An 18,087-nucleotide genomic window follows, 5' to 3' on the forward strand; every position below is an offset into this window, starting at 1 on the left:
AATGAGATGCCTCTTATTTGGTTGGAGTTTTCAAAGGAGAGAGACAGAAAAGTTGTATTCCCATGGAAATATAATTCCTACGTTTCATGGAAAAGTCTTTTCCATAAGAAATATGGAAAAGTTACTTTTCTGTGAGCCAGAAATCACTTTATTTTTTTTTTCAAAAAAGCCCTTTAGCATTAAAGACCTAATTTTTATTAAGGGCATAATAAAAATTACATATAACTTTTTCAGAAAAGTAGATGGTCAACCAAACATAAATACTTTGAAAATCTATCACTTTTTCATTGTCAACCAAACATGCTAAAAGTACTTTCTTAGACATCCATTTTACAGAAATATGCTTCCCAGGAATCATATTCCTAGAAGGAAAAATGTTTTCTATGAGCCAAACGAGCCCTAAGAGCGTGTTAGCCTATCTAGCTTGCATTTTCTAAGAGCTTGTCCAATTTCTGTAGGCCATAGAAAGAAAAAAAAAATATATAGATATATTTTTTTTTGAAGGATTTAGATTTGGTGGTACTTATAATATAAGATCATGCCCAACTTATAAATTTTTTAAAAAAATTAGTTCAACCCAGCTGGAGTGTAGCACCTTGAAGCGTTGACACAATGACACCGCATCAAACGCCGAGGAGTAAGGCGGACGGCCGATATGTGGCCGCATAGAATTTTTGCTCTGTTCCGTCGTCGAGCTGCAATCCCAGTTGCAAATATTTTTCCACGCGGCCGCGACCCGTTAACTAGGGCATTCTCGGGAAAGGAAGGCGAAAGTTTTGGGTTTTAGAGACTTTGGAGGGAACAGCGCAGCGCGACAGAGACGAATTTTGAAAGATCGCCGGCCCCTCCTACCTTTACGTCTCCGATTCCTCCTGGCGAGATTGTTTGCTCTCGATTCGTGTGTCTCCTCACGCTCTCCTTCGCAAAGATCTCTTCTTTCTTCCTTAGAATTCTAACTTTTCTCATTGGGTTTCAGGAGGATGAGCTCTCCAAATCTCAGAGATCTCCTCACTTCGTTTAGCCCCTCCTCTGATTACTTTGCTATCACTTCTGGTGATGGCCGAGCCAAGGTTTGTTTCTTTCTCATTCCTTTGGTTTTTCAAGATTCTCGGTCTTCCACTTTTGGCTCAGTTTTCATATTCTTGAGACGCGGGAAATTGAAAAGGAATTAAAAGAGAAATCCAGTTGTTTTTAACATTTGGTTCTCTGGGGTATTGTTCTTCAGACATGGGACACCGTAAAGGGTGAATTACAAACTGAGTTCGCTGACATAGTGTCATCCGATGCCTCAAACATGCTCTCGGAGATGAAAAGCGGCCACCTTTCGCTTGATTACACTTGCATGAAGTGGGTGCAGCTGGAAAGAAAGGTTTTTTGCTTCACAAACACAAAGAGAGGTTTTTTTGTGGACGCAGTTATTGTATGCGTATTATTTGTTTGTTTCGGGGATTGATTTGGTTTCTGCTGTGCAAAAGAAAAGAAAGCCTGGAACTTCTCTGGTGGTGTTGGGGACGGGGAGTGGTGATGTTTTGGCACTCGATGTCTCTGCAGGTCAGTTGAAGTGGAAAGTCAGCGATTGTCATCCTGGGTGAGTTTCTTGCTCTGTGTTTTTTAGCTAATGGACTTTGAAGTGCCAATGTCATTAATATTGTTGTTGATATGTTTGGATAAAAGCATTTACCGATTAAATAATAATGAGGCAAGTTTAGTGGCATAATGCATACATGGAAGTGGGAATTTTATGAAAATGAACATCATAGCTGAAATCAATGTCAGAAACCTCTTGCTTTAGTATCTAATACCAGTTGACGTAGCTGAGGTAGTTGGGCTCAAAACCAATTAATAAGGAACCATAGTTTTGGGATGCTAATAGAGATGTGCAACCTAATTAAACAATTAATGGACTTAAACTCAATAAATATCTTTATGTTATTCTGTATCCTCTAGTATGCTTATGGAGCGCCAGAGTCCCAGAGATGTAATTTGCCAAACAACTCTTGGCACGGACATCTTCCCTTGAAACATACTTCACTTGAACTCATGTTCTTGTGATCTTCTTCAAGGTTCATGTGCTATGCAGAGAGGAAGATGAGCTGAAGATTAGTGTGCAGATCTGCCATCAAGGCCTTGAATCTCATGAGTAAAAGCAAAAGCTCAGATCTAGCTCTGCTTGAATGCTTTATCCAAGGTAGTTAATAGCTCTAAGATACAGATGATGGAGATAAAAAGATCTCTCTTTGTACGATGATGTACCTGCTATATCCCCTTGTTTGTTTGCCAATCCACTTTAGAACCTTTAAGCTCCTGCCAAACACCCCTGAACTCTTCAATGAGCTTATATACTTAGGTAGTAGCAGAAGCATCAATAATTAGAGGTAAGTTGGAACATGATTTTGTTGAAGTTGTTTTCTCCCATTATGTTAGGAGCGAAAACTTATCTAAGGGGATGTTTTTATCCTCTGTCATTTATTTAAATACTTTAAATTCTTTGTTGATTGGTCAAACCGATGGATATCATGGAAGAATTAAGAAACCTGATAGAACTTGTGGAGAATGTAGCTACAGATATGAAAGACAAAAAAGGGTTCATGCATTTATCTTGATTTCATGCAATAAAGCCCACTGGCTCACTGTTTTATCAAACAAAAAGGTTTTTCCCATCAGCTAAGGGTTAACTTCATGACTCTGACATAGCAATTTCCTATAAACAGTTCTAGGTTACAGGTCCCCTCATTTTATGCTCTTTTATGTAAACCCAAACTTTAGTTCTTAGTTTGTCTTTTTGCAAAGGCTATTTAATAACTAGAAGTTTCTTTTACATGGTAGGATTTCCAGGATAGGGTTATTTGTACTTAGATATACTGGCATTGAGTTACTTTTGAGATGACTAATTTTGACTATTACTCTGAACAACTCAATCAGAACTTGTAAACAGATTATTTTCCATAAAAAACTGCTCTACACAAATAGGTGCCAGGGTTACTTATGAAATGATAACTCTAGTATAGGGTTCTCTTAAATTATGACTTTTAACTATTTATTTTTAACTGAAATAAGAAAACAGTTTTATTTACATTCTTCTTTGAAATGCTTTCATATGAACGTTCTAGTGGTGTTGGTTTTATAATAACTAACCATGGTATCTTTAGTACTTGGCAGGGGTGTTAGTGCAGTTTCTTTTTTAATATAACATCAGTGTATATATACAGCAGGGCATTGATGGTATGGATTGCCAGATTGATACTAAAACAGGAAGCGCTATAGGCAAATTTAAATCTTCTTCAAAAACATTATCATCGTTGTCTATCTCTGCAGGTATTATATTGTTAATTGTTTACTTTAACAAACTGGTGTTATTTTGTTTGTCAAACAGAAGACCCATATAGCTTAAGACTGAACCACGAAGCTTAAAATGGTTCGAAAAGATAACCTATAAACCACATAAGTTGCTTCTTCTGAGTACAATCAATTTCTCTGCATTTTATCTTTTTGAGTTTCCCATTAAGGACATTTCAACTGTGAGTTCTCAACATATGCAGTATATCGGACATTTGAATACAAGAATATTTATTGCACCTTGATGTGTCAATATTTCTGCAAACTTCAATGAACCAGTCAGTAAGTAAATTTAGGGTGTCTCGTCTGAAATTTTTCAGTTCACTCTTGTAGCATTTTGTTGCTTCTCAGAATTGTAAGCTTTTTACTTTTGTAATTGCCCCGTATTGAATGAAAATAGAAGATAAATTTCTAATCCTTCTCTACTGCAGATGACAAGATTAAAGTGTGCAGCAATAGAACCTTTATTGAAGCTATCTGGTCGTTTTCGGCTGATCATGACACTGGTTGTAATGTATTCTTTTCTAACTCAGGTGAATTTTTTATGATTTTGTAGCATGGCTGATATATAATCTCCATTTTTCAGATTGATAAGGCTAAAAAGAATATAGCTCAGGCGCCATTGGCTGAGCACCACCATGGTGACGGAGGCAAAGGGGAAGAAGAAGATGATGGTGAAGAGAAAGATATTGATGAATTGATATATGGTGAAGAAGAGGATGAATCCCAAAGTGGCGGCGATGATGATAACTAGGGATGGCCATGAAAGAAATAACTTTTAATGGCTCACTTTTTTCATTGTTTGTGATCTAGATTTTCTGTGTTACAAGATTCTCTTTGGGAAATTCATGTCCAAATATAGTAAAGCCATGGCATTGGTTTTTTCCGTAGCTGTAACAGGCCCATGGCTTTCCTTGCTCTGGCAGATAGCTCTATTTTTTATTTATTTTTCTGATAGTAGTGAAGAAGATTATAGTTATCATCAGATAAATATGCTAAGTAGATGATTGCGTTAATGCTGCTCATAATTTTTTTTTCTTGTGCCAAGTAGGTAAGAACCTATGACGCCTTTAGCAACTTAAGAATACTGGTGTCGACACTCTTGTGGAGGGATGGAGATGAGTCAGTGTCATGTTGGGTTGATCTCCATGATGCAAGCCGACGTGACCTGACTGATTCATGCCCTATTTATCTAGCATGATTCAAACCCAAACCAAACTCAGACCTTTCCTGACCAAGCCATGTAACTGTGGATGCCTCAAGTCCACAGTATTAACTAGACAACTAGTATCGAAAAAAGAGGCCAAGCAATCTCCAAATCCGATACTCTTATCACTCATTCTTCTGTTATGATGAAGGTAATGGCTGTTCAAAAGCAAAAAAAGGTAATGGCTGTTAATTTGTCTGGATTAGCCATTGACACGATTTACTTAATTGGAACAGAATAATGGCTGCTGTGATTAGCAGTTGTAATAAAAAATTACAGATAATAATGCAAATGGCGTTATTTGAAGTAAGTTTACGCTGAAAAACTAAAAAATATATATATATTTGCCTTGTTGGGGTGGACGGCTGCTTATTTGGATGGACAACTGTTGCAGTGGGAGGGATAAAATCCAAGTTACAGTCGATAAGTAAGCTTGTCCCTCCGAGGCAACTGCAGTGCCTTGTAATAGCCGTTTTGCTGCAAATCCATGGCGGCAATTAGTTTGATTGGAGTCCAAGAGTTGGGAAAGAAGTTGTACCCGAGAAAAAGTGTGAAGAAATAGGAGTTGGTGTCTAGATTTCAAGTTGTTTCGGACATGTTTGGTTGCTCAGAAAAAGCTATGGAAACAGAAAATTTTGAAAAATTAGTATTTTCAGATATTTGGACAGTGAAAAAATTAAAATGACATAGAAATAAAAATTACATCAACTTTTTTCATTTTCTCTGATTTCTTTTTCTATTTCTTTTCCATAATTTTCTGAACAACCATGCATATACCTGGTTTGGTAGGATGAGGAAACAAAGTGAGTAGTCATGTTATTTATCCAACATTATCCACATAATTGATCCACACATATCAATAGGGAACAATCATATGTTTAGTCAGATCTATTCAACTCGTAACGGGGATTTATGTGGCATAATTATTTCAAGAAACAAAGAAATATGACTGCTCCTAACTAAAGCCTAGGATGCTTAATGAAGGGTTTTTTGTTCTCTCAAAGCGGATTAATAACAGTCGAGAACCATGTTAGGTTGTGGATTTTATATATTTTTGAGGAAAGTGGTAGTTATATATATATTGAAATGGAAATTAAAGCTGTTCCATACCTTCTCCTTTCTTTGTCATATTTTCTAGGTTGGCAAGCTGCCGAGCATCAAGTTTAGAGTTAAAAAAACCACCGCCCTGGTAGGCATGCACGTTTCCTAGTTCAGACTTCCGGGAGGTAGGTGTTCCCAAATCAATGGGTCTAAGAATACAAGAATACAAGGGCTCAAGAATAGAAGAGGTTATATTAATCTGCGAGGAATAAATAATTTAGTGGGGAGGAAAAGGTCGTTGCGTGGCCTGATTTGGTTCGCGTCTTTGGTTGAAGATCTGCCTTCTTCCTTTCATATTACACCTACTGCAGTTATCTAAGAAAGAAAAGAAATGCATTTACTGCACCTAGAGAATCATGATATGCCATGCTTAACACTAATTGAAATCATGAACTTTGTTTCTCATGACAAAACAAAATCTCCTAGCATTTTTCGTCACTCTCCATCATTATAATATGCAGTGCGACCACAAGGATCTACTGTCTGAATCCTCTCCAATTCGAAGTTGCATTCCCGAGATTATGTTCTCAGCTAATCACAAACTTTTCAAGAACAACTCATGTGGAGCTCATCATCTTTGTATTGGAGAACAGATGAACCATACTCAATCATGGGTCTCTCTTTATGTGCAAATGCCCGTGATTTAGAGCAGGATCTCTTCATTCGAACTCGAACCCCAGAGACTCTGGCTCTTAACCGACCGAGCAAGAAACTATCGACATAGTAGGATGGCTGGCCGGTTCTCACATCTTGGGAGTGTTTCTGCATTTGATAGAACCAAAATAACCCACCAAATTAATTAGTTCTCTCTCAAATGCTATCAACTGATGGTGCAACCACCACTGTTCAAATCCATCCTCTTTGATCAGTCACGTAGCAAATTATACGTGCAACAAAAGATGCTTCGAAGAGGATCCCAATCTGTGAGGGCTTGCCTTTCTAGAGGTTCAAGTCCATGCCACATATCTCATCCCCATCTTTTCTATTCCTTTGAAACTTCTTTTATTTCCAACATGAAAATAATATAATTAATATCACTGTGTCTTATGAGAAAATCTTGGGATAGGCCAGCCTAAATCCAGGTTAGTCGGTATAAATCCGGATCAATCTCCCAAGAACAAGCACGATATCACTCACCTAACCTCGTCCACTTGCCGAAGCCAGTCAAATTAATTAAAGTTGGACAAAGAACGCTGCCCAAGTTTGAATACACGCACCTGCAAGAACCTAGCTACCTTCTCCGAAGCTCTTTATAAATTAAAACACCCACCTTCTCCTCACCACCCTCACCCTCAAGCCATTCGCCGCTTCTTCACAATACAACTAGGAAGCATCCGAGCCACATCGATCCAAGGAAACATGAGTTCCTCCAGTTGGAGCCACGAGATCAAGTCCCCGGTCCCTGCCGCTAGGCTGTTCAAGGCCGCCGTCCTCGACTGGCACAACCTCGCCCCTAAGCTCGTCCCCGACATCATCGTGAGTGCCGCCGGCATCGAAGGTGATGGTGGTGTTGGCAGCGTGAGGCAGTTCCAATTCTCCTCAGGTATTACACTCAAACACACTCTATTTTCTTACCCTTCTACGTGCATGCATATATATATAGCACTAAATGTTGGTGCTGACTCTGTGGGCCTATTTGTGTAGCAATGCCTTTTAGCTACGTGAAGGAGCGCCTGGACTTTGTGGATTTTGACAGGTTTGAGTGCAAGCAGAGCCTTGTCGAAGGTGGCGATATTGGGACCAAGATTGAGTCGGCATCTTCCCATTTCAAGTTCGAGCAGAGCAGCAATGGAGGGTGTGTGTGCAAGGTGGTTGCAACCTACAAGCTTTTACCTGGAGTCGAGGTCAAGGACGAGATAACAAAGGCAAAGGAGACACTGACCGGGATCTTCAAGGCAGCTGAAGCCTACCTCCTGGCCAACCCTGCTGCCTATGCCTGATGTGCTTGTGCTTGTCTTCGCAGTAGTGCCTTCTGATGTGTTGAGAACAAGAATAAGTAACTGTGTGTTGAAGAGAGTGTGACATTGTTTGGTTGTTTTTATATAGCTTTTTAAACTTTTTTCTACCAAGAATTGAGCGTGACATGAGAGTTTGACTTGGAAAACTCATTCCACAATAAAGAAGTCTAAATGAAAGGCTTTAATTTACTCTTTTTCTGTGGTAAATAAGGCTTTAATTTACTTGATAATCCCTCCAGATAATTTGTCTAAAGAGGTCATACACTTGGTTAAAAGAACTGAGGTATTGTTGCACCCAAAAGAAAACAAAAAAATAAAAAAATTGAAGTATAACCAATGTACAAAAATCAACGTACAAAAACCAACGTACGGACATATCCAACCCAGCCTAGCTTGAACCGACAATAATCTAATCTGACCCATTGAGCTTGCAGGTTGGGTTCTGATTATGCCTCCTCGGCCAGCTAACAAGTCAGGTTGGTTGAGGCCAAATGTTACCATCTTAGATATATCAGCAATAATATACATTAAGCCTACAATTGGGTTGTGTCCTCTTGGGCCTTCTTTTTTTTTTTCTTTTTTTTTATGCGTGTGTCAGTGTGCATGTGTGCCGATGACAATACTTTAGGGCAAAACACGTCTATAGAAAGACTAATGGAGCTACAGATTGAGTGACTTTCTTTATGGCAAATCACTTTGAAGGTTCTTTGGATTGATGAAGGGGATATCTCGGACGCTTCATGACTTGTTATATTTTGACTTTTTTTAAATGCATTCATACTCGAATTATATGAGTGGTTTAGCAAAAAAAGTGGTCAGCTCCAAATCAAAAGATTGTGCCTTGTTCATGTCAAAAGCCAACTGACCATCATATTGGACATTGACACAATTAAACCTGACCTGAAAATAACACCCCAAATTTAAAATTTTCAGTGCACACTTATTTAAGAACTTGTGCCATTAATTCAAGGGTAGAAAATATTTTTCTTGGTTGAGCCAACTAGGCTGATATAGTCCTCCAAACATCATTCTTCTCTAGTGTAAACTCCTTGATGAAGATCCCTCATTACTGAAACCATAGGGAAAAACTCTCGACATATCCTGATGAGTTTGATTATAATCCCTATATTGCAAGCCAAAGCAGCTATATTAGCTTCTCTAGCAGGGGTGAATTAGCTAAAGGTAGTTGTGGGTTTGACCAACACCATTAAAGAGTAGGCCAAACTTGAAGCACCATCTCTCTAATCCGGCATGACACAGACTGCGCTCAATCCACAGTGCCATAACTCCGACCTGACACAGACCAAGTAAGCTCTGATTCCAACTTAGGACATAGTAAAAGCAAACCGTAAGTTGCTATTTATTTTTTCACTCAATTTTGTTAAACAAGCTAAAAAATCACATGAAATTACTTAATTACAGCCATGGAATTTAAATTTTTCAACATGCATTTGTTGGGACAGAATCTGTAGATTCTTAGACGCTACAAGCAAGCCAACCTTTCTCAAGAAACATGCATCCCATCATCTTATATTGCCCATGTTAGGTTGTACTAAGTTGGCTTTAGGACTTCACATTCAAGTGGGCCTTGTGTCACACACTCACCGACCTAAAGCTTATACTATTGGAAAGTGGATTGGTCTAGATTGATAAACTTATATGGTACCTCTTTTATCAGTCAATATAGAATTATGACAATCTCCTCCATCTAATTTCGTGATGTCTTCATCATAGTTGGCTCCTACTTTAGAAATGGAGGTCCATCCATAGCCCAAGTCCTCCTCAACCGTGGTCTCTTTCAATAAAGAGCCCAGATGACTAATGAAATTTGTGATGTATAATAAATATGGCTATGATATTATTTGTCGCATACTTATAGTCTACAAAATTAAGTTGTTGAAAGAAGAATTTTTTCTTTAGTCAAGATAGAACTACGACGATTAGTTGCCATGTCCCAATATGAGTCCTACCACTACTATTTAAATAGAAAGAAACATGCGATTCTTTTCCTTGCCGCCCATAGGAGCTTGTGAATCATCTTTTTGACCAGAAAGATAGGGCGTTTCTTAGTGAGAACTAAGAGGGAGATCAGATTTCTAGAAGGCTAGGTCTCCATTCTGTGACGCTGCCACCGTAAAATCTGTGCTTTTTGGCCTTGCGGGACACGTCATTCCTACAAAATCTCCACCTTCAGCTTTGAACCTTTTTGCACTACTTTGGAAAATTTTTCCGTCCGACTCTTTGGTTGTATTGGTTTTAAGAACGAGTGATTGTCCTTCTCCGAGAATGACTTGTTTTTGGACGGAGAATAAGAAGGAAAGAAAGCAAGCCTCTTCGTTCTGGGCTGGGCTAAACGCTTCATTTTTTCATGTTGGATACAAACTTGCTGTGACGTGTAGTGCCTGCAGAGCTGATCGAGTCCCCTTCTTGCAAATTTCATTACCATCAAAATAATACTTGAAGGTCGTTGGCGGATGCGTATGTGAGGAAGAAGATCCAATTTGTGCCTGTCGTCTTGCACAAGAAAAAAAGAAAAAAAGCTCGAAGGTTGCCAAAGCTGATCCGACCGAGGCCCTTTGATGTTTAAGTTAAATAGAGCCTTGAGGAATAGTAGGAGAAACAGAAAGAGACTTAAAAAAAATATACCTTGGGCCTTTTTTTTATAGATAAAAAGTCCTCTTTTAAGTAGAGTAGGGGCCACAATTGAATCGGATCAGATTGAATATGGATCAGATTGGATACGGGTTGAGTCAATAGTTCATCAATCCGAACTCGATCTATATATTAAATAGATAATCCGACCTAATCCATATAACTCATTTATTAAATAAGTCAAAATAAATTAAGCAAATTTTTAATAAATTAATTAAATTTAAATAGGTTAAGTAATCGAGTTAAATAGAATAGAAACAAATTAAGTAGATCGGATTAAATAGATTAAGTAGATCTTAAATAGATTACATAGACCACGTTATGATATGATCTAACTATTAATTGGATCAAAATAAGTTAAACAAGTCATAGTCTAAACTTGAACTTAAGTCACTTAATACATGGGTCTGAGAAATGTTATTATAAACATGGGTTGCCACATGCTCATTATGACCCTGGCTTGCATATTAGTTATTATAAAAAAAAGGGAGAATGGTTATTGATGGGAGGCAAAATAGATCATCCTATTTTCAGCACGAAGTCATCCAATTCTGGCTAAGCCAAGCTCAGAAGGCCGACATCGTCGTCCACATGCTGCGGCCATGCCTTGCAGCAGTATCACCGCACCATGCTTTGCTTACTGGCCACGCCACGACATATCAACCAGGGACCATGCCCTGCTTTTCCAGCCATGCCCTGCCATATCTGCCAATACCTTACCATTCATAAGAACGGCCAACGTCGTGTGCCTCAAGCAAGCTCTAGCTGCGCGCCATCTGGCTAAAAACTATCTCCTCCTATGATGAGGATGGGCCATACCTCCGTCATCTGGGCACCTCTACGGAAACTATAAATAGCCTCATCAAGTAATGCCTAAGAGACTTTTAGACCAACTAAGATCCACTCTAACTTGAGCATCGGAGGGCTCTCACCGGAACCACCGGTGAGGCTTTGTGCAAGTACGCCGTCGTGCGGGAGGTGGTTCACTCTCTTTTTTGACACTCCGGTGGCTCCCTCGACTTCTCCGGCATGGTCACCCTCGGGCTAAATTTGAACCACAACAATTATTATAAATTTATAATGCTTTTTGGCCCCTACATTACTATCTTATTATAGTAATACATCGGGGAAAAAGATAACAGATGGGTTATTGGGCAATATAACAGTTTATTATAATCTAAATAATCTCCAAATAATTAAGTTTGTCTCACCTGAAAAATAATATTTTTATTAGACGAACACTCAAAGGGTTAGTTTTTCCTATATTGTTTTAATATTAAAAATTTGAAATCATAAACTGCGAAGCAGGGCATATATCAACAGTTATAGCGCTCATGACTGTTTTAGCTGGATCCGTCAGAATGGAAAAAAAACGTTCCCCGAAGTCTCACCTTGATGCGAGCACCTACGTACCTCTCCCCCGCATTCTTTCCTCCCCTATTTTTATTAGTCAGCAGTTTTAGCAACGGCGCTGCCCAAATGTGAATAAACCAGCACGCATGCTTCTTCGTTCCAAACCTACCACTCCACACAAACCCTCTATAAAACCCCCATCCTTTGCTCGCCATTCTCCATCTGGATTTGATTTCACTCACCACAACTTAGCAGAAGAAGTGAAGCCCAATAAAGAATCCAATTTAACCATGAGTCCCCCGTGTTGGAACCTCGAGGTCGAGTCCCAAGCGCCCGCTCCAAGGTTGTTCAAGGCGGTCCTTGACTGGCACAACTTGGCCGCTAAGCTCCTGCCTGACATCGTCGCAAGCGCCGCCGGTGTCCATGGTGATGGTAGCGTCGGGAGTGTCCGACAGATCAACTTTACCTCAGGTATTATGGCCCATACTTTGAAATTTTCTAGTTTAGATTCTGTTTCGATGATTGGGCTAAAAATCCTTTTAGATTCATAGATTGAGCCAGTACAGCCAGCAAAATCATAGAATTATAGGCCGAACTAAGCCGATATTCATAAGTTTATAGGCTAAGATCTTTTTGTCTTAATCTGAAAATCTAGCCAGCCCACTCCAAAGCTATTTGTAAGTACTTATGAATATAGGTCTTAAGCAGCTGGTTGTACTGGCTCAATCCACAAATCCAATATAATTTTTTCAGCCCAATCACCCAAACAAACCTTTATATATATATAATTTTCATGTACTTAGAGTTGGTGCTAACCTTGTGGCTCTAATATTTGTAGCCATGCCATTTGGCTATGTAAAGGAGCGCCTGGACTTTGTGGACTTCAACAAGTTTGAGTGCAAGCACAGCCTGGTTGAAGGCGGCGACCTCGGGAAGAAGATCGAGTCGGCCTCAACCCATTTCAAGTTCGAGAAATCCAGCAAGGGAGGGTGCGTGTGCAAGGTGGTGACAACCTATAAGCCATTACCAGGAGTTGACAACAAGGATGAGATAGCCAAGGGAAAGGAAGCAGTGATCGGGACTATCAAGGCTGCAGAGGCCTACCTCCTGGCCAACCCTGGTGCCTATGCTTGAAGTGGTTCGGGTTTGAGTTCGTATACCTGCTGGTGTGAGAACTGTAATAATCAAGAGCTTGCGTTTGTAGTGAGCGTTTGAGGTTGCCATGGTTGCTTCCATGCTTCCCTTTTCTACTGAGTGTCTCTGCATGGTTTTCTAAAATAGACAATTAAATAAATAAACCAACCTGCTTTAGTGTGTTTGCTACATTTGTGAACCTTTCACAATGTTATCCACTTCAGATAAAAGAAATTGAAAAAAATATGGCCGTCCGGTCAACTGCCTCAGCCTTTTACTTTCTCCTTATGGACTTGATTTGATATATATATATATATATATCATTCTTTTTGGTACAGTGAACGTGGTATGGACTATAAAGACGGCTACTAATTGGACTTGTAGCCAACCTAAATAGGTTGATTAGTTTGGTTGTCTAAATACAAATAAACACATCCAAAACTACTTTATTTGTCTTAATCAACCTAAACAAACTGGGCAGGCTCTAAATGCAGCGCACTTCGTACTTCACATACCAGACTAATTTGGGCTTGGTTGACCCAATCTAACCCTGACCCGGCCCATATGTTTTCATACTGGCTTTTTGCTAAAGCCGATGGAACAATAAAAATTGCAAGTCAATCCGCAGCCTAATTTCCTTTGCGAGGCATGTGAGTACCACGGATGATCCTTGTGTTTGGTTCGACTAGCATAAACAGAAATAATTATGCAATTAAAATGCAAATCACGAACAACCGTTAATTAAATTTGAAGTAACCAGGGCCATTAAGATCCCCACTAGCCTACGCTGGTGGCTTATAATACTCTTGCTAACGTCACCACTAGCACTTTCTTATATAACATACCATCTGAAGATAACAAACTTGGTATCTAAAAAGGCATTCACTCGCATCCAAATCGTTTTCCCGCTAAGTTTACATTTGACCACAAGGATAAGCACCTCGACCCACACAAAAGGACGAGGGACAAGGTTGTATTTTTCTCCTTTTTTTTTTTTTTTTTCCACCTAAAGCGGCATTTCGTACCGTACGAGTACGGATACACTCAATAAAATCAAAAAATAACAAGTCTTAGAGTGCTCTCAGCAGCTCCTCCTCCCCAGCCTACAGAGTACCCCTAGAGTGATAGGCCACATAAGAAGCCACCCAGTCCGCGGCCCCATTAGCCTCTCTAAACATATGCCCAGCTGAAAAGGCCACAACGTTACTCATCATAGTCCAAATATCTCGAAGCAGATGGTGTCCTCCTCTACCGCGACTCAGGCCACCCTAGATCCAGCTGATTACAGTGGTCGAGTCACGCTCTAATATACCGAGCTGGTCTGTAGCACGCGCGAGCATGACTCAGACCGGCCCAAGCCGCCCACAGCTTTGCTCTAGAAACTGAGATATTGAAGATCTGGTAGCCACCAGCAGTCACTATTCTAGAGTTCGAGCTCCTAATGACAAACCCAAACCCCTTAGCCTGCACACACTGGAATAGAACATGATCTAGCGCATCGTCCACCACCGTCTCGTTCACTCGGCAACCCGGACACTGGGGATGAAAGCCCAGCCCCCTTCTGCTCAGCACCAATCTTGTCGACGGATGCTCGAGACCATCTTTCACAGAAATAATGCTACTTTTAGATAGAGTCTAAAGCTCCAGATCCAAGCACAACCATCCAAAGTTTGTGCTCCCGCTGGAGGGTGCGAAAAACATCTCCCACACTGACATTAGCTCTGTAGGACGTGCTCCAAACCCTTCCATCAGCACACCTGGGAATCGGGAGCGATCGAGCACGCTCTACAGAGTGCTCTCCAAATAACTGATCGATCCTGCAGACATCCCACTCCGCCCCCTCTGGACTAAGAAGATCACGGACCCTGTCCACTGTCTCAACGTTGACCATGGTCGTCCAGAGTCTCAAAGGAAGAGAGTCCACCCACAAATCCTCTACCACATTCACGTTCTGCCCATCGCTGATCAGCCATCTATTATTCACCAAGACAGTAGGCATGTACCTGCAAATCTTCCACCGCATATAGGAGCATCTTTGTCCACTCGGGGCCGCCACATGTATGACAATCTCCTCCATTTAATCTTGTGATATCCTCATCATAGATGTCTCCTACTCTAGAGATGGAAGTCTGTCCATAGCCCAAGTCCTCCTCGACTTTAGTCTCTTTCAATAAAGAGCTCTGATGACCAATGAAGTTTGTGACGCACAATAGGTATAGTTCTGATATTATTTGTCACGTACTCATAGTCTAAAAATTAGTTGTTAAAAGAAGAATTGGTGGGGCTAATAAATCAATGGGACAATTTTTCTTATTAGTCAAGATAGAACCACGAGGCTTGTCCCAATATGAGTCCCACCATTAAACATGCAATTCTTTTCCTTGCCGACCATACGATCCTTGTAAATCATCTTTTTTACCAGATGAAAGAGAGGACGTTTCTTAGTAAGAAATAAGAGGGAGATAAGATTTCTAGAAGGCTAGGTCTCCATTCTGTGACGCTACCACCGTAAGAGCCGTGCGTTTTGGCCCTGCTGGACACGTCATTCCGACAAAATCTCCACCTTCAGCTTTGAACCTTTTTGCACTTAAGAAAATTTTTCGGCCCGACTCTTTGGTCTTACCCTTCCCCGACCTCTACTGCCCAACTGGAGAATAAGTTGTTTTTGGCGGAGAATAAGTTGGGAATAGCGCGCTGGGGCGGTGCGGGCGGCGCCAAACGCATCATCTTGCAGGCCAAGATCCCCAGCTAGAGCTCTTGCCACGTACCCAAACTAAATTTTCATGTACCAAAAAAAAAAAAACACTAAATTTCATGTCAGATACAAACACGTGTTAAAGTTTATATGCTGGATTTGCTGTGACATGTACTGCCTGCAGAGCTGATCGAGTCCCCTTCTTGCAAATTTCTTTGACGATGACAAAGTTTTCTCGTACAATAATAATAAATCAAAGCTGTTACCGTCAAAACCCGATATGACACTTTGAAAGACGTGGGGTCCCATTTGTGCCTGTCATCTTGCAGCAGGAAAAAATAAAAATAAAAAAAACCCGCTCGAAGGTTTCCAAAGCCGATCCGACCGAGAGGGCCTTTCGATGTTTAAATTAGGCAGAACCTCTAAAAAATAGCAAATAAAAAAATAAATTTTTTTATATAAATAATTTTTTTTTATTCCAATAAAAAAGAGGTGGCGAATATCGATTAAATTAAAATTTTATCTATTTAAATTTGATTTATTTATTAAATAGATGGCCTGATCTGGCTATATAGCCCATTTATTAAACAAGTCAAAGCCAATTAAATAATTTTTTAATAGATTAAGTATACTGAGTTTAAATTTAAACTCAATTTATTTACCAAATAGGCCTGGCAGGTTGATCTTTATTACAAACCTGGGTTGCCACGTGCCTATTATGATGACGGCCCGCATGTTAGTTATTATAAAAAAAAAAAAAGAGAGAGAGAGAGAATGGTTATTATAAATTTATAATGTTTTTTGGCTCCTACTTTACTCTGTTATTATGGCAATATAGCGTAGAAAAAGATAACAGATGGATTATTGGGCAATAAAACAATTTATTATAATCTAAATAATCTCCAAATAATTAAGTTTGTCTCACCTGAAAAATGATATTTTTATTAGATGAACAGTAAAGGTTGGTTTTTCATATATTATTTTAATATTAAAAATTTGAAATCATAAACTGCGAATCAGGGCATATATCAACAATAATGGCGCTCACGTCTGTTTTGGCTGGGATCCGTCAGAATGGACGAAAAACGTTCCCGGAAGTCTCACCTTCATGTAAGCAACCTACCTACCTCTCTCTCCTGCACTCTGTCCTCCTCTCTTTTTATTAGACAGCAGTTCTAGCAACGGCGCTGCCCAAATTTGAATAGACGAGCACGCATGCTTCTTCGTTCCATACCTACCATTCCACACAAACACTCTATAAAACCCCCAACCTTTGCTCGCCATTCTCCATCTGGAATTAATTCACTCACCACAACTTAGCAGAAGAAGTGAAGCCCAATAAAGAATCCAATTTAACCATGAGTCTCCCGTGTTGGAACGTCGAGGTCGAGTCCCAAGCGCCCGCTCCAAGGTTGTTCAAGGCGGTCCTCGACTGGCACAACTTGGCCGCTAAGCTCCTGCCTGATATCATCGTAAGCGCCGCCGGTGTCCATGGTGATGGTAGCGTCGGGAGTGTCAGGCAGATCAACTTTACCTCAGGTATTGTGGCCCATGCTCTGAAGTTATCTAGTCTTCGGTTCTGTTTTGATGATTGGGTTAAATTTTTTTTTGGATTTATAGATTGAGCCAGCATAGCCAGCAAAATCATAAGATTACAGGCCGGTCTAAGCCTATATTAGCTAAGATATTTTTTCTTAATATGAAAATCTAACCGGCCCACTCTAGCTATTCCTAAGTACTTATGAATATGGGCCTGGACCAGCTAGTTGTACTGGCTCAATCCATACATTTAATAGAATTTTTTCAGCCCAATCATCCAAACAAGCTCTCATATATATAATTTTCATGTACTTAGAGTTGGTGCTAACCTTGTGGCTCTAATATTTGTAGCGATGCCATTTGGCTATGTAAAGGAGCGCCTCGACTTTGTGGACTTCGATAAGTTTGAGTGCAAGCACAGCCTGGTGGAAGGAGGCGATCTTGGGAAGAAGATCGAGTCAGCCTCAACCCATTTCAAGTTCGAGAAATCCAGCAAGGGAGGGTGCGTGTGCAAGGTGGTGACAACCTATAAGCCATTACCAGGAGTTGACAACAAGGACGAGATAGCCAAGGGAAAGGAAGCAGTGATCGGGATTATCAAGGCTGCAGAGGCCTACCTCCTGGCCAACCCTGGTGCCTATGCTTGAAGTGGTTAGTTCGGGTTTGAGTTCGTATACCTGCAGGTGTGAGAACTATAATAATCAAGAGCTTGCGTTTGGAGTGAGTGTTTGTGAGGTTGCAATGGTTGCTTCAATGCTTCCCTTTTCTACTGAGTGTCTCTGCATGGTTTTCTAAAATAGACAATTAAATAAATAAACCAACCTGGTTTAGTGTGTTTGCTGCATTTGTGAACCTTTTCGCAATGTCATCCAATTCAGATAAAAGAAATTGAAAAAAGTATGGCCGTCCGGTCAAGTGCCTCAGCCATTTACTGTCCTTGTGGACTTGATTATATATATATCATTCTTTTTGGTTCACTGAACGTGGTATGGACTATAAAGACGGCTAACTAATTGGACTTGTAACCAGCCTAAATAGGTTGATTAGTTTGGCTCTCTAAATACAAACAAACACATCCAAAACTTCTTTATTTGGCTGTCTAAATACAAATA

The 18,087-nt window shown here is 40.1% G+C and overlaps 3 protein-coding genes and 1 long non-coding RNA gene across 5 annotated transcripts; all 4 read left to right on the forward strand.

The window, feature by feature from the left end:
• The first annotated feature begins 677 nt into the window (after positions 1–677).
• Positions 678–4,473, forward strand: LOC149751052 (uncharacterized). Of its 2 annotated transcripts, none has more exons than XR_016398809.1 (3): positions 678–1,070; positions 1,226–3,842; positions 3,923–4,473. It is a non-coding gene; the product is annotated as an uncharacterized LOC149751052 (long non-coding RNA). The 2 variants fall into 2 exon arrangements; XR_016398808.1 differs by having other exon boundaries at positions 1,226–1,588; positions 3,210–4,473.
• A 2,429-nt stretch (positions 4,474–6,902) lies between these two features.
• Positions 6,903–7,791, forward strand: LOC103707930 (pathogenesis-related protein 1-like). The gene is made up of 2 exons (XM_008792643.5): positions 6,903–7,187; positions 7,289–7,791. Exons 1-2 carry the CDS (start codon positions 7,004–7,006, stop codon positions 7,582–7,584), a joined length of 480 nt encoding a protein of 159 aa, XP_008790865.1. The 5' UTR covers positions 6,903–7,003; the 3' UTR covers positions 7,585–7,791.
• A 4,021-nt stretch (positions 7,792–11,812) lies between these two features.
• Positions 11,813–12,932, forward strand: LOC120112882 (pathogenesis-related protein 1-like). The gene is made up of 2 exons (XM_039132870.3): positions 11,813–12,078; positions 12,446–12,932. Exons 1-2 carry the CDS (start codon positions 11,898–11,900, stop codon positions 12,739–12,741), a joined length of 477 nt encoding a protein of 158 aa, XP_038988798.2. The 5' UTR covers positions 11,813–11,897; the 3' UTR covers positions 12,742–12,932.
• Positions 12,933–16,493: 3,561 nt separating this feature from the next.
• LOC103707925 (pathogenesis-related protein 1-like) lies at positions 16,494–17,819 on the forward strand. The gene is made up of 2 exons (XM_008792639.6): positions 16,494–16,975; positions 17,327–17,819. The coding sequence occupies exons 1-2, from the start codon at positions 16,795–16,797 to the stop codon at positions 17,620–17,622; spliced, it is 477 nt and encodes a 158-aa protein (XP_008790861.2). The 5' UTR covers positions 16,494–16,794; the 3' UTR covers positions 17,623–17,819.
• Positions 17,820–18,087: the final 268 nt, after the last annotated feature.

The sequence above is a fragment of the Phoenix dactylifera genome, chromosome 17 (genome assembly GCF_051530095.1).
Source record: "Phoenix dactylifera cultivar Ajwa chromosome 17, Ajwa_hap1_PhDact_Kaust_v1.1, whole genome shotgun sequence".
NCBI lineage: Eukaryota > Viridiplantae > Streptophyta > Magnoliopsida > Arecales > Arecaceae > Phoenix > Phoenix dactylifera.